This window comes from Neodiprion lecontei, chromosome 2, assembly GCF_021901455.1.
Source record: "Neodiprion lecontei isolate iyNeoLeco1 chromosome 2, iyNeoLeco1.1, whole genome shotgun sequence".
Taxonomy (NCBI): Eukaryota; Metazoa; Arthropoda; class Insecta; order Hymenoptera; family Diprionidae; genus Neodiprion; species Neodiprion lecontei.
The window spans coordinates 5,628,385-5,645,287 of record NC_060261.1 but is presented as its reverse complement, the minus strand read 5'-3'; the positions used below and the strand labels follow the sequence as shown (position 1 = coordinate 5,645,287).

Genomic DNA, 16,903 nt, shown 5'->3' with positions numbered 1-16,903 from the left:
ATAAAATCCATAAGATCTCTCTGATTTTTGTTTAAATCAATTTTCAACCGATTTACAACAAAGTATTTCATCAATATCCAAACTATCGTTTAAAACTCTTCGTCACATCTCCTACCACGATATTTTTTCAAATAATATGGCTTCCCGCCACGACTCGAACGATCACAACGCACGTCATAAACGACGTGTTTAATGTCTAAAATCGCCGATAAGTCTGCGAATAAAATTTTCTGCAAAAGCGTTGAGCCTCCGTCGCTTCTTCGTCGAGTAAATGAAAATAAAATAATCCCGCGTGTCCCTCTTTCGTAACCGTGCACGCGCGTTGCCTACGCGTCAGGCGTCGCCGCCCGGCAACGTGGCTTTCATTTGTTTTCAGGTTCAAGGTCGCCGAGGATTCGAGGCCTGACGTGCTCGGCTGGTTGCCTGATTGCCGGCGCTCGAATCACCCGGTCGATACGCTCTGACCTAGGCCTACCTTCACCCGGCTCAACAACCACCGACTTCCCCACGTTTATTACGCCGGCAAAGCGGCGGAGGCTCGCCTTACCTCCCCTCTCCTCTCCTCTCCTCTCCTCTCTTCTACATTCACGTGACCTGCCAACGCCCGTCCGTCCTTCTTTCTTCTTTAACGTTTCATCCTCTCTATGAAACGCCACTTGTTGCTGCATTCAGCGCTGTCGGAGTCGTCCAGTTTCCTATTTTTCAACACCGAGAGTCGCCACATGCAGCCGATTGATCGTTGTTTTTTTTCTTTCTCGTTCTATTGCGTTTTTCTAAATAGTTTTAACATACTTTACGTTTCTTTTACGTATGAAAGCTATTACACATTGTGTGTATGTATATTAATTTACAAGATCAGCGCTCAAGAGACCTTTGATTCGAGCGGATATTCGTATCTATGTTTTGAATGAGAATAAAACAATATATCCGATCGTGCATTTCTTCAATTCCCGTTTCTCTGTTCTTAGAGTAAAAAGGTAGTTACTGTTATCACCCAGAAAATGATAAGTCGAGTTTTTACTAGATTTCTACGTTTTGCAGATTAGAGAATCGCCTCCAGTTATTTTCAGATGGACGTCTGTGGGTGTGTGTGTGTGTGATCGATTTTTTTGTCAAACGATATTTTGAGAAACGAGTTACCGGGTTTCAACGAGTTTGGTCTCAATCGACGCGGCTTTTCCAAACTTAGAATCGATTAGATTTTGACTTTGATCGGTTCGGTACTTTTCCAATTATTTAAACAACAAAATTCTAAAAAATCGTATATAAATGACGATATATTGAGAGTGGATGAATGGATTCGAATGAAAATTGGTACCGTGAAGTTTTCTGCGTCACTGATCACGAATCTAAGGTTAAATTTGCAAAATTTAAATTTGGCGTATTCGATGAGCTGAAAAATAATGAAAACGTTTGGATTTTGATAAAAATTTGTACTCGTCGGTTTTTTGGGTCGCTGATCACGAATCTGAAGTCAGATTGCGAAATCCAAAATGTCGATCCAATATGCTGGAGAAAATTATAAAAATATTTCGATGACGAATGCAAGGTCAGACTTCCAAAATTTGTAACGGTGGATCCCCGTTACAATGGTTGTAAAATTGAATTAAAATTGTCACATTTCCATGCAATACGGCACCCGAGGGCTTGAAAATCGTTAACGACGAATCTGAATTTGCAGTTCGAAATTCGAATTGGATGTTAGCATTTTATGTTTTCTGTAAAATTTCTTGGTATTTGCAGTGTGAAAATGTAAAATTCAAGGGTTGATTCACAGCCAGCCTAAATCCGCTCGTTTTGTTCCGTTGATAGTTAGTTGTTTTATTTTTTTTTTATTTTACACACATGCATACACATACTCGATTCAAAAATTAACATCTTTACCCAATCCTTTGAAATTCCGCAAGGGACTTTTTACGATCATATCGAAGCTGGTAACGTTATCGTATACGATACATGCTGAAGAAAAAGCGTTACTTCACAATTCTAGAATTGTTTGAAATTCGATAAATCGTAATAAAACAAAACACACTCGCATATTTCGGAATCTTAGTTCATTCACAATCGTTACAAAATTAAGAAAACAGTCAGTTTTTCGCCCCAGAGGTTTCGTCACGATAAAGTTACCGATTTAAACCTCGTTTTATTTTTTCTAGTCACTTTGCCACGTCGAAAGAAAAACAAAAAAAAAAAAAAAAAAAAGATGAAAAAGTTTATCGAACATGTAATTAGCGACGCTCTTCAACGTCCGTGTTATATTAAAATGAGCAAAGAATTAGCCGTGAATTTTGAAGTGAGACTGTGTAAACGGCCCCGGATAAGGTCTTCAATGTTTCCTTTCGGCGTAACAACAAACGAGGCATTTCAAGTGGCGTTCGATAACGCGGCGAGCCTCCGGAGAACTCCGGAGACACGGTTTCCTGGGTCAGGGCCAAGCGTACCGGGACATTGCGGCATCAGCAGAGCTAAGAACCGGCTGCAGATTTTCGATTATCCTCCGACGAAGTAACGACCGGAAGAGAAGTTTTTTTTTTTTTTAATAATTTCAACCCAGAAATACCGATCCTCGTTTTTTCCTCTCGTTATTAGAATTCTTATTTTTATATTTATTATAGTTTTTTTTTCTTTTTTTTTTCCTTTCCAGTTAGTCGGGTTGTTTCATTTCATCGTTTGCGAAAATTACTTATCATCGTGAGAAACAAATTGATTGAATAAAGTCGTGAAAATTACAGGAATAATTGATTTACGAGAAATTTACCCTTATACACGTGTACGTGTTTTGCATAAATTGTAAGTGTTTGGGCTCGCTGATTAAGAATCTGAAACCGGATTTGAAACGTTCAGAATGGCGGATCGAATATGGCGGAAAAAAATTTCAAGTTCGATCGAATCCGTAAAAAGAAACTCTGTCCAGGAGTTTTTGGGGTCGGTAATTACGAATCTGAAATAATATTTCGAAATTCCGTACGGCGAATCCAATCAGCGACCCCGAAAACCCCAGCGTAGAATTTTTTTAACCGTATTCGATCAAATTTGAAATTTTCGTCCGCCATATTGGATCCGATAATGTTTGACCGAAACGGCTAGCCTGGATAATATATTACTGAAAAAATTCCTAATTGTAAAAAGTATTTAGTAATTAGAAATTAATCGCGCGTGTTTGTACCGACCCTAAACTTGATCACAATCACTCACATCTATCGAACGATCGTAGCATGCAAAGAAGAATGCAGGAGTCGTTCAATGCGCGATCACTGATATCGTTGAAAATAAAATTCACCACCGATTTTTCAAAGGGATCCACCTTTGACTCCCTTAAACCCTTGAATCGTCCCGAAATCGTTCGGCTTTTCTCTCCCACGCTCCGTCGCCCCAAGAGAGAAAGAGAGAGAGCGAGTGAGATGTGTATATATATGTATACATATAAGAGTGGGATACAGCACAGCATCCCCTCGCTCTCTCTCTCTCTCTCCTCCCCCCTCCTCTCCGTTTGGGCGAATGTTGGGGGTTGTTATCGACCCGTCAGCAGGCGGCGCGACTCGACGACTCTCGGGGGTTCGGCGAAGAGGAACTCCGGAGGCAGCGGAAGCTCATTTCAGCCCGGGATGCCATGCCCGAGGCTGGTGGCAGTTCCTCCGGGAAGTCATTCCTTCAAAGGGCTGGCGGCAAGGTCCTGCGCTGGCTTCGACGTTCCCTCAGGACGCCCCAGGTCCGTTTCATTCGAAATACGGAAACGTTTTTGTCGCGGGATATTTACAATAATAGAAATGAAAAATACGAAGTAAAGATAAGTAAACGAAACTGTCGTCGACGTCGTTAATTAAAACCGAGGCTGTCGAGTGGGGCATGTGACGAAAAAGTTTTTTAAACATGTGAGGTGATCGTTTAAACGCTACGGGATTTCTTCTTTTTTTTTTGCAATTTTTTTATTCAATATTTTCCTCCTTTAATTAACAATATTATACATACGGTGTATAATTGAAAAGAGTGTATACTTACTGTACTGGTGCTAGGGAAATTTCTGCCGCATTTCAGATTTTTTTTTGCTCAAAGAATTATGTTTAATTTAGAATATCTAAATTATTATATAATCTATTAGTTATTCACATTCAGTTCTGTCTTTCGTACGATTCGTTGCGACGAATGTTTTTTTTTTTTTTTTGTTTTTTATTCCTCACATGCTGCTCTATTTCCACCCGTGAACGAATCAAGGGATGTTTCACTTGAGGTATCCATGGTTTCGGTATCGTTCGAAATCATTTTGTAATCTCCGAAATCACACTGAAAACACTGATATTGAAGTAAAATTTTACATTGGCGATCGTCGGTAGTCGTGAGAAATTATTTAGTAGTATTAAAGAGATCTCTTTGTAATCTTGGGAAGTCGTTGTGAAATACTGAGATATCAAAATAAAATTATTTTTCAATATAATCTCTCGTAATCACTTCTGTAAAATTTACGTAATCATGAAGTATGCAGTAAAATCATTGTTGTGTCAATTTTTTCTACTGTTGAACAACACTTGCACCGAATTCGTATTCACAACATCTTTCAACGATGAGTTATTTTTTAAATTTATTATTATTATTATCATCATCATCATCATCATCATCATCATCATCATCATCATCATCATCATCATCATCATCATCATTATTATTATTATTATTACTATACCGAATACAGAGGATTATCCCTGAGAATTATATCGTTAGGAATGATTTTGTAAATAACATAATTTGAGTATTTGACTCGCGTAAAATTTTTATACAATCACTTAATGTGTTTAGAACATGTCGGCAGAGTTACGCTTGTGTATCGTCGATATTGGTACACATTATGCGTGTCGTTGAGTAATATTTTTTTTGTTTTTTACTTTGAAATTTATGTTGCAGAGTTTAATTTTTTTTTTTGTAATTTGTTTTCCTTGTATGCATTATGTTTATACCAGTTTTTTTTTTCAATCGTTCCTAATTTCAATTTCTCGTTTTTATCCCCCCCCCCCCCCCCTCTTTTTCATCAATGAATAATAAATTATTGTGATACGATTTTGAAATTCTTGTCAACTTTATTTTACGGGTACTGTCAGTGTAGCAGAATGTATGAAAAATTCCGAGACAGCAAATCTGAGAGATTATTTTAATTTAGGAAAAACGTTGACACGGTAACCGCATTGTTGCAGCGATTGTTCGTTCGATTGTTTGATGACAATTTTCTCGTCACGCGGTATATAGGTCTCGTGATTTTTTAAAGTCATAATCGTGAAAATAAAACTGAGAAAAAAGAGGGTGAAGAAGAAGATGATGAGCAGAAAAGCAAATAAACTTGTATTATTCACATGTAGAAGCAATAACAATAGTACATCTTTACTGCATAACGATCTAAAAATAAAACACGTAAATATTTACATACGTAAGAATCCATTCCGTTCATCTCTGATGTAGGTAAATGTAATGATGATGAGGAGGCGACGATAAATACAATAATAATTAAGATGATTTGAAACATAACATCTAACAGCCGTTATAATGCTCGTGAAAATAACCGCGGACGATAATTTTCCCGCCAATTCTTTTTATGCCGTTTTATCCATATTTATGCGGACAACACCTTGTCCGTTTATTATTTCCATAATAGGGTGATTTGGGGCGGGGGTGAAATTTCGAATCTGAAAAGTTTCGAAAGCGCTTAATCGCGAATTATTTAGTGGCGTAACTTTAAGGCTCAATGTTCCGAATCGCAAGATTCCAAAAATTCAAGTTACGACAGAGCAAAGTCCTGAAAAAATAAAATAAATAAATTTTCGATGCAGTAAAATTTCGAAAGTTAAAATATACTCGCACAGATCAAAATTACCAGGATTCCGAACGTTGGGATATGGAAAATCCAAAATAAAGAAAGTTCAAAGTTACGTCTTTTCGAAATTTTGCTCTTTCCGGTTTAGGACCATTCGAAACTTTGGCGTTTCGTTAGAGTTTGATTTCTTTACATTAATTTCGTCAGTCGTTTCGACAAACGGCGCGCTTGCAGTTAGTCAATAATTTTACTAAATTTCTCTTGGCGATTGTTCAGATCGACGGGCATGGCACGGAAACGGGACCGGAACTCGACGAGGAGATGGAGAAGGTTTTCGCAATGGATATGGGGGAGAAGTTCAACGTTTCACGGCTTGGATCTCCCTCGGAATCGGCTGGATCGGATCGAGAACGAGGAGCGCCGCCTAGATACGGAGAGCGTGACTTTAATCGTAAGCCTTTTTCATCGCAGTTTATTTTTTTACTTTGCCCAAACATTCGAGATACGTATGAATAAAATTCTTAAAATTTTTCAAACCTCCATCTAGGCGCAAACTAATATCATTATACGTGACGCGATATTCGAAGGTTGAATTACAAATTGATAACTTTCGAAACGTCAAATATTATTAAACGCGATGCTATTCAGTTTATCAAGTTATTTTATATACAGTCTGGAGGTATGTGAATAAAAAACACTGAAATTATAAATAAAAGCTGATATGCTTCAATCATGTTTCCTTTGACATCGTTTGAAAATTGCTATAAAAATTCGTTAAATACGTTCGATTTGCAGAAAATTATTTTCCGCAAAAGTCTTTGAAACGGATTTTCTCATTTTTCAACAGTCAATTTTTCGATATCCTTTTTAAGTTTATCATAAACAAAAAAAAAAAAGCGAAGTAAAAATATTTCCCGTGCTGTGGGGTTAATTTTCGATGGCTAAATAACAGCCGAAAAATGTGGCCATGTTCAAAAATACGTACCGGGGCAAGAAGAGAACAATAAAATAAAATAAAAAAAACGAAACCATCGTAGAGAATTTTCTAAAAATGCAAAATGAAGGTAAATTTTTTTCTCTTTGAAAACTTGTTCAACTTTTAACGGGGCAAGAAATTTCTACTAAAGTACTTAAACTTTTGGCCGGCGGTGTTTATTTATGTATAAATATTGAAAAATATCCAATCTTTCGTTTACGATTTCGGTATTTTTTGTATTTCCGTTTCTTTTTTTTTTTATTTTTTTTCAGACGAACATTCGTTGCCTACGAAAATAATAATTTGATTAATACTCGAAACGCACGATCGTCTCTTAAGAAAATTGACAAATAGCTTCTTTTTTATTTTTCTTCTTCCTTGTAAGACCAACCTCCTTAAAGAAAGCCCGATTTGATTGATCGAGTAATTTTGTTCGCAAATTGAATTGGATTTCTTACGTCTACCTCACGTAGACGGAACGTCGATGGTATTACTCGCCACTTCTACCACTTCTACTACTATTCCTATTGCTGATTTACTATTTCTATTGCCTGGCTCTGACGGAGTGCGAATTCGAGACGCGCGGAGAGAAATAATCGTTCTTATATCAGGTGCGTTAGACTCGAGGTTTTCAATCGTCTCTCGCATCGGATAAATGAACTCCCACTTGTTTTACTCTCACTGAAAATCACGTTCCGTTCTTCTCTGTTTCATTGTCGATCAATCCTTACGAATTTACTCGTTATTGTTATTAGTATTATTATTATTATTAGTATTATAACGAGTATTACGCAGATAAAAACAATACGCAAAAGTTGAAAGTAAGAATGCAAAATAAATCAAACAAACAGCGATATACGAACGTTTTTTCAACGTCGAATTACACACAAAACCTATGTCCAATTTATATTGTATTATGTGTAATCTCGTTGATTCGCGTTACGGAGTAAATCGATTTTTAATCAACGATAATCTGCAGCAGTGTATATATTATTTTATACTTCACTTTATCATTATTTACAGGTACACTATATTATATTTTATTACCAGACCTGCAGCAACGCGTTTCTTATATAATTCATTGTACGTAACGCACGTGTGATTTATTATTATTTAACAAAAACCATAAAAAAAATTTAAAAAAAAACTCGTAAGACGTCGTCATTGGATTTAAACGTCGTTAATCGGCAACGATTATTTCGATTTGTGAGACTTAATCGTATCTTTACATATATACACACATATTATATATATATATATTATGACGTCGCGTGCATTCGATTGTTATTCGATTTTTATACGACGATTATTATCGCATTAGTGTTAATGGATTTTTCGTTGCATCGTTGTTCCCTTTTCTTTTTTTTTTTCATAGTTTTTCTATCGCCGCATCCGTTTCGTGGTTACGAAAAATATATATCCAACCGTAATAACGACAATAATAACAATAATAATAATTGCAATAACATTCATTATACTCAGACATTTAATTTCTGCGGAATCACGGAGATTACAAGGTATACGTATATATATAAATGTACATATATATATATATATAATGGGGAAAATATAACGCAGCGAGAGTCTGAATGGAAGTTTCGGTTTTTCTTCTCCTATATATTGCTTGTCGATTTTTATCGGGCTTCTTTTTCGTCTTTTCTCCCATCTATTATTGCGACGATAAGTCGGGCAGTTTTTATAAACCTATACATTGTATGTGCGAGTGTGTAATGGTCGGTATTATTGTTGTTAAGGGTATAGAGTTACTTATGTAAGGGGGCGACGTTGTTAGGACGACGATAAACTTTACAAATCAATCCTTGAAACTAACTACTTTTTCTATTTAACATTTCGTGGAATTGAAGAAAACTTTGAAATCGGTTCCTTGTACAAAACAAACTTTTCTTGACCGTCCGTAATATAATATAATATAATATAATATAATATAATATAATATAATATAATATAATATAACATAAAATACGTAATAAAGAACTATTAATTATTATACGAGTTACGTTATGATATTGTTTTGTGTAAATATGAATTTACAATGCAACAAAAATTTCATATACAAAAACCGGTAAAATAAATTATTTTATACTGCAAAACGGGTGGATTTTTAGAATAGTTATAATAGCTGCAGACTGTTTGTATTATTATTAGAGAGAGAGAGAGAGAGGGAGAGGAAGAGGGGAAAAAAGCAATGAAAAATTTATCGGACGATAAATTTGTTACATGTCACGTGAATATATGTCGCATAATACACATATTTTGTAAAAGTTGACGGTTTTGAAAGTATGATGATAAATTACTGTGGCAAAGAATAAGAAAGAAAACATCTATCTTGATCCTGTTATTCACAATATCAAATTATCGTAAACTTTGTTGCTTCTTTTTTCTTTTTTTTTTTTTTTACAGCCAACCAATATTTTCGATGAGTTGTAATTTCTGACATCTACTCGTTTACATTCTTTCCTATCATGGAACAAAATTATATATATTACAACTAGAATGGGTTTCACTGTTCATATTTTTCTGCGTGTAATAAACTTTTGATCGTAGAAAAAAGTCTTACGGATAAAGCAAAGTACGCCAAGGAAGAAAAATTTTGTAAATACATGTTATTGCAATAATCGGTCGTCGATGTGAAATTGCATTTCTGCAGTTTTGAATTTTTTCGGGACACGAAATTATTTCGTGTAATTAAAATTGAGGACAGTATAAAAAAAAAATCGACAGGCATCAAAGTGGCTAAAATTTCTTAATCAATATTTGATTCTAATTTTCCAATAACATGATGAACTTATTGTCAGCTTTTCTTTGTATCATTCTTCAAATTACGTGGTAAAATTTACAGCAATATTTGTCAAAGTTTCGCTTGTACCGTCACTTTTTTTTATATTATTTTTTTACATTACAGTACAACAAGCAAGGTTTAATTGTATTTTTCTTCGTCTTTCCAGAACATCGGAAACGAAGTTACCCTCATCCCCACATGCCATTGAAAAGTCTTCATTCAAGGTCAATGAGGCGGCATCTTTCACCGTGAGTATATTAATTATTATCTTGTACACGATTGATTCCAAATAATTTTCCAACGAAAATTCTTACCTCGAAATATAATTGATAGAATATTTTTCCTTCCTTCTCTATCTCGTTTCTTATAAATTAAGTTTCGTAAGAATTTGATTTTTCATATTTTTACCTACAAAAATTGATCAACGTCGAAAGTTTTTCTTATTCATATTCTTCTTCTTCTTCTTTCGTGTAATTGAGACGGGCCGGGGTTTTGACAAAATGCGCACCGCCGAAATATAATTCGCGATTATCCATAATGGCAACAAACTTTTCAGAGGGTGTCACGTCAGAAAATCGTTAATTATTGTTTTTTTTTTTTCCATGAACTCGATTAAGAAACAAAAATAGCCACAACGTATAAAAATTTCAACGTATCGCGAATATTTTTTTGCTGTCAATATTTTATTACTTATCACCGTTTCCAAAGGGCACGCGTCAGTCGGAACGAAATCATGATTGATATTTATCTCGTGCTCGATGATAATCCGCGTGAATAACCGTTTGGACCTACAGATATATCGCTAATATTACACGTATATGTATACGTTGATATATGTCATTATTACTCTGATCAAACATACCCGTCGTTAAAGGTATAACTAAGGACCTTAACGTGTCACTTTTTTGTATCCGAAGGTCCGTAAACTAATATAATAACAATATGACGTCGATTCAACGATAACTGGCTTTATTCTAGTTTTAATCATACTCTTCAAGATACCGATTCCTCGATAATTTCCGGGTGCAGTCTTAAATCGCGTAACTCTCGGTGTAACGTCGAAGCTCATCGACATCTGCATATAATCCAATAAGCGCAAAGCATCTAACATGTTTCAGTAATAAGGGGGATGAAAAAAAAAGGATATTTTACTTTTCAATTCGGAATTAATTCCTGTTTAACAATTTCTTTAACCTTTTATTATTATATCTTGACAAATATATATATATATATCTAATTCTTCTTACGAATTTGTGTTTATATCAAAGTATAAATGGTACTACATGAGTTTTTGTGAAAGATTTTGAAGAAATTAGATTTTTTTTTTTTGTTCGACTGTTACAGTTTGATTTTCGGCGTGCGATTTATATTCTTTTTTTTTTTTCTCCCGTTTTGCAAATAAATTTAAAAAGTGCAAACATGCTCTGACAAAGTGGTGATATTGTTTTTGTTTTTCTTTTTCCTTCTTTCTTACAAACTGTATAGAATTATGGAATAATTTGTCAGCGTTGTTGTATTCGGCGAGTTACGAGATATGAACATTTTTTTACGTCTTAAAAACTTGTCGCAGAGATATACTTGTGTAAAAGATTTTTTTTAACCACAGTTTTTGAATTTTCGCTAAATCGATGAAAATTTCTTTTTCAAGCTAAAATAATTCTCTCTTGCTATCGTTAGAATTATCAGTTTCGTCGTCATTTTTATTTCACTTAAGCATACATATTATATAAACAATCGACGATGAGTATAATTAATTCGGTAATTTTTTCGTCACTTATTATAGATCCACGATGAGATGAGACCGAGTATAACTAAACAATTATACTGTATTAAATTGTTTATCATCCGTCCGAGGAATTCCGCGGGGAAATAAATGTCCGCGAATCGTTCTTCAGTCTACGAGTCACATTGCATATACATATACATATACTGTATAAGTGTAATAAATATAAAATCGTTCGTGCTTCTTGGCGATCGCGTGTCTCTAAATTATCCTTATATTTCTAATTTTTCGCCTATAATACATATGTAAACAGTATATGACAACGGACTATGGGTCGTTCCATGTCAACTCGACCAATGATTTTCCCTCGCAATTTTTCATTTGATTCAGGATTTTTTATAAGATTGTCCGACGACAAAAAAGCACTCTTGAATTTTTTAAAATTTCTTAGTACAACCGTTAATTTTTTATAATTATGCGAAACTATTTAAAAACTGGCTTTTTTTTTTTGTAAGTCTCAAAAATCCTGTTGTCAATTTCGATCATTCTGACCTCGCTCCATGATGGGGTGATTTTTTGCTCGATTTTTTTTAGCGCTTTAAAAATCTTGAAGAAACAAAAGACCGTATTTCAAGGTTCAAAAAGTTCTCAAAAAATTACCAAAAATTCTGCGTTCAATTTTGAATCGTTCGACGCAAAAGACGCAGAATTTTTGGTATTTTTTTGAGAATTTTCTCAACTTTGAAACATGTCAGCACGATCGGGATGAAAATTAAGATTTTTGAAAATCTTGATGATATTTAAAAAAAAAATGCCAATATTTTACATTGGTTTGAATAATCATAAAAAATGAACGGTTATAGTAAAAAATGTGAAAAAATTCAGGAGTGCTTTTTTCTGACCGGAGAATCGTATGAAAAATTCTGAAGTAAATCAAAAATTGTGAGGGAAAATCATTGCTCGAGTTGACATGGAATAACCCATATATACGCGTGTGTATACTTATTTATTTACGAAATGCCACTTGCTTGCTATAAATTTGTTCTAACCGCCGAGTTGACGTCATCGCATAGCGGATTAGCTTGTGTATGTAATAGGAAGCATCCATCGGATTAACAGCGTGCGATTTAGTCATCATAAGGGTGGCGGTTTGATTAATTAATATTATATGAAGGCTGCGAATGAACAACGAGACGAACGACTAACATTTGTGAGAAATTAACACCTTTATGTATACAATACGTGTGTATATGTGCGTATATATTGCGGGTAAATTGAAGAGCGGAAATTAACGCTTCGCTTAGTCGTCGTGTCCTTGCAACGCTACGGATAAATAGTCTGTCTAATTTTACGATTAATCGATCAACGCGACGAAGGACAAAGGTAGAAATAAGGGAGAAAATTTATTGTACTATTTTTTCAATTGTTTAACATCAACGTCACCGTACAATTCATAAAGATTTTATATACGCAATATCCTTTAACCTTGATCAACAACGATACGATTATAAATTATTGCAGTATGCATCGTCCATTGAATGCCTAACGGTTGGCAGGTTGGATCGATAATATGGGGATAAATTATTGCGTATGGTACAAGAGACGCATTACTTCTGCCCTATAATGCAACCGACATCATGAACAGAAACAGAAGCACTCCGTGTTAACATTGAGAAGTAAATTATTGTTCGATTATTAATGGAAACGTCCAGCCTATCTGACTTATACAGGGACAATCTCTTGAAACTTGACAATCAACCGCGCATGCGTCAAATAATTCAATCTCATTGGCCGGCGAAATATTTACGCAACGATATTCATGTCTGTGATGCAGGCGGGCCAACCTACGCAAAATTTGTACGCGCATTTGTGTATTTTAAAAACGGGTCAGCGAATTTGTATTAAATTTTGTTGGAAGAATTTCATTCCTTGTTCATAATTTTTTCGCGAAATTATTAATACAACCTAATACGATATTGGTATTTGTCTTCACGCAACTTCGATGCAAAAATAATAGTTGAAAATGAATTTGAATCGCTGTTGAAGGCGTTGAAAAATGTTCGGGGTTGTTTTTTCTTTTTTTTTTCTTTCCTTCTTCTCCCTAATATAGTCTGTAAGGCTTGTCTTTTGCATTGGGGGCGAAATCGAGATTACGTCGAAAGGTGAACTTTGAGGTTAGGAGGCGGTTGAAAACCACTGTAAAAACGTCAAAAGTTTCGGCACTCGTTTCTAGGAGGGGTTGAGTTTTTTATATAGAATATAAAGACCGTTTCAAGGATCTCTTGGGAATATTTACCGAGAGATCGCGATGATACTGACACGCCTCACTTCAGCACCACAATATTATTCGGCATTGTTTCTAAAATATTTGTTAGACATATCTTTGTTCTTTTTATGAATCCTTCTTCTCGAGTGAACTCGAAATTGTCGTCAAATATTTGCCAGGAATTAGAAATTTGCTTGCTCGAATTACTTTACATGGATTCTGCCAAATACTCCTGAACACTGGCTTAACTCTTTGAGTTATATTTCTTTGCGGTGTTTCGCGATTTCTCATAGTATACTAATAGGTTTTCAATACTCGAGACTAATTAATGCCATATAATCTAAATTATTATTGTTGGAAAGAAATTGTTTGAAAAAAATCGTGAAAATTGAAAGAATAATTAATTTCTGAGAAAGTTATCACTCTGCACGTATGCGTGTTTTACATAAATTATAAGTTCTTGGTGTGGCTGATTACGAATCTGAAATCACGTTTTGAAAATTCAGTATTGCGAATCCAATCAGCGACCCCGAAAACCCCTGCATAGAGTTTTTTTGACCGTATTCGATCAAATTTGAAATTTTCTTCCGCCATATTGTATCCGCCATCTTGAATTTTACAAATCCGATTTGAGATTCGTATTCAGCGACCCAAAAACCATAGAATACTATCTTATTACAAAAGGTGACTCGGCGCAATAATGCATGACTCAAAGAGTTAAAATACTCTTTTTATCCTTTTTTCGGCTCATCGCCGCACGCAACTAACGATCGATTTATTATAATTTGTACATGTATAATATCTATTATCATTTTTCAAGTCGGGCAAGTCGACGGTTGTTAACAATTATTATAGCATTATTCAGAATGAAATCTTCGCATCGCAATTTATTTTTTTTTACTTTCTTAACGAGAATCGCAGGCGATAATGTCTCGCCGGGAAAAGAATTCGGGAAACAAACAACATCGTTTTCAAATTAAACTGAATTACCCGTGCTGCTTACATACGTAACAACGGTTATCTCTAATCGTTCTGTTTTCATATCTTATTCCTCTTACGCTTTCTCGCAGTCATACATGTATATGACATTTCGTACGTGTATAGTTAGATGAAAAATCAGCTAGGATAAGCCTTTCTGTTTCTCTCGCGTCAAATTTTCCTCCCTTTATTTTTCTTCTTACCTTTGCAACTTACCTTCTTACCTCTCCGAGTGTCTTGGGACCTTCGTCTCGTCCGTCTGTCAACTGGTCTGTCTGTCATTTGTATCCCTGATCAGCAGTAGCTTTCCTCTTCCATCTTGTGCTATTTTTGTACCTCGATTCCTTCCAGCTTTTTCCTCGTGTATCTCACCCGCCCAGTTTTCGATGAACGAAAAAAGCTCGATTGCATCGCGATTCTATAAGCAGATTTGAAATCCATCGATTTTTCTCCGGGATTCTATAATCGTGTAGCGATCATGCACGATTTAAGCTGTTTGAAAGAAAATCGTTACCAAAATACTCTTTATACTCGAGACTTGTACAAAAATTTTTCAAACACGGGAAATAATGTAAAGAAAAGCAAGTCAATCAAGATCAAATCAAAGTAACGATTGAATTTTTTTTCATTCCTGTTCCTCTATTTTCAGAGGAGAAAAAAAAGAGAAGAAGAAACGTTATTCTATTACCACCCCGAAAATTAATAATCGAGTTTTCAAGATTCATAAAATGAACCTCTGGTCATTTCAAATAGATGTCTGATGAAAATTTTGTTCGACGTTATCTCGATTACAAACGAATGAATTTCGATGCTTTTTCTCTCAATTGACGCTTCTTTTCTTAACTCAAAATAGGCTTGACTTTGGATTTCATTAGTACGGTAGTTTTCGAGTTATTCGAATGACGGAAAGAAATTAAGAATAACAAAAAAACTTCAACTCGTGATATATCGAGAACGGATCAATGGATTTTAATGATTTTGGTTCAAATCTACGCGACATTTGTCATTTTGAAAAATCTCATCGTTTTCAAATTATTTCAATAATACAAAGTTATACGCAATATTTTATACAAATAATTAATCTAAGACGAATTTATCACACAGCGAGATTAACGAATTCTTTTTATCCCACGAAACAGGGAGGGATCCGTGACCGAACCTGGACCGGAGGAAGATCACCCCTTGAACGATCATCCGATCTCGTCGGCCGGTAACGGGGAAGAACCCGACGATGAGGTGGAAGAGGAGGAGGAGGAGGAGGAGGAAGAGGAAGTCGACGCGTTGATAAACGGCGGAGGTCATCGCCAACAGCAGGGCGGCGAGGCTCCGAACTACGTTTCGCAGGGTATCGAGAACGACGAACGGCCGATTCCCGACGACGGGGAAGCAGTTTTGAGCAGCGAAAGCGAGGCGCCGATATCCGAGAGAGCGGCGTCGGGATACAGCGAAAGTCCGGCACTCGGAAGTCCTAGAGTTCAGTTCGAAAAGATTAGAGAAGAGGGCGCGGCCAGTCCGCAACCGGAAACGCCACCCGGTGACGAGGACCGGAAACCTCGACGGCTTCACAAACACGACCACAAGTAAGCCTCGCGATTATTTATCTTCAACGGTTTGTTTTCTCGTTTCCTTTTTTTTTTTGTGCCATTTATTGTTCTTTATCATTCGTTGAATATTCCTGTTGTGTAACTCACAAGGTATGAAACGTGCGGTGCAAGCGTCATTCCGATATATTCTTATCAAACTTGCGTTTTGGTTCACAGATTCCTACTTATGACGCAACGATTATATGGGAAATATGAAATTCGAAAGTTTAGTCTGTGTTGAGTGATCGATTGAATTATGATTTCACTTTTCTTTTCTTTTTTTTTTTATAGTAATTGGGTAACTTTTGCACCCCGAGGAGTTGTTGATCTTGATTATCGGGTGTTTTTTCCGTGTGTGATGTAACTAAATATATGTGATTGTTTTTTATATTTTCATTGGATCTGAACGTTTATCGCGTTACCTATACACCCTGTTATTGAATTGTTGGAAGATGCGTGAAGACGGTAAATTTATATTAAAATTATTCATCGCTATATTGATATTGTTGTAAGAATCTTACATCCTGATTTTTTATCTCGACCAGTCAGTAATAATTATCCAAATGTACGTGAATTTAAAAAAAACAAATCCCGTCAATTTTTTCATTCAAACCGAAGAAAACGCCGGAATATTGCTAATTTTTCTTATAAAAACCAACAAGTAGATGAAACTAGAATCGTATTCCACAATCGACAAAAAGCAAGCAATAAAGAAGTTTGAAGATTCGTCACTTCGAACAACAGCAATATTGACAGACAAAATTATTACCATTAATTAAA

The 16,903-nt window shown here is 35.4% G+C and overlaps 1 protein-coding gene across 6 annotated transcripts in view; it reads left to right on the top strand.

The window, feature by feature from the left end:
- The window catches only part of LOC107226644 (band 3 anion transport protein), a 57,977-nt gene that overhangs the window by 30,811 nt on the left and 10,263 nt on the right, over window positions 1-16,903 (top strand). For 4 of the 6 annotated variants that reach the window (XM_046732616.1, XM_046732618.1, XM_046732614.1 and 1 more), the window contains 3 exons: window positions 6,074-6,248; window positions 9,740-9,821; window positions 15,680-16,120. In XM_046732616.1, the coding sequence (XP_046588572.1) occupies window positions 6,074-6,248; window positions 9,740-9,821; window positions 15,680-16,120 (698 nt within the window). Of the gene's footprint in view, window positions 1-3,579; window positions 3,710-6,073; window positions 6,249-9,739; window positions 9,822-15,679; window positions 16,121-16,903 lie in introns of those variants that run through there. The other 2 variants (XM_046732617.1, XM_046732612.1) reach the window with 1 other exon arrangement.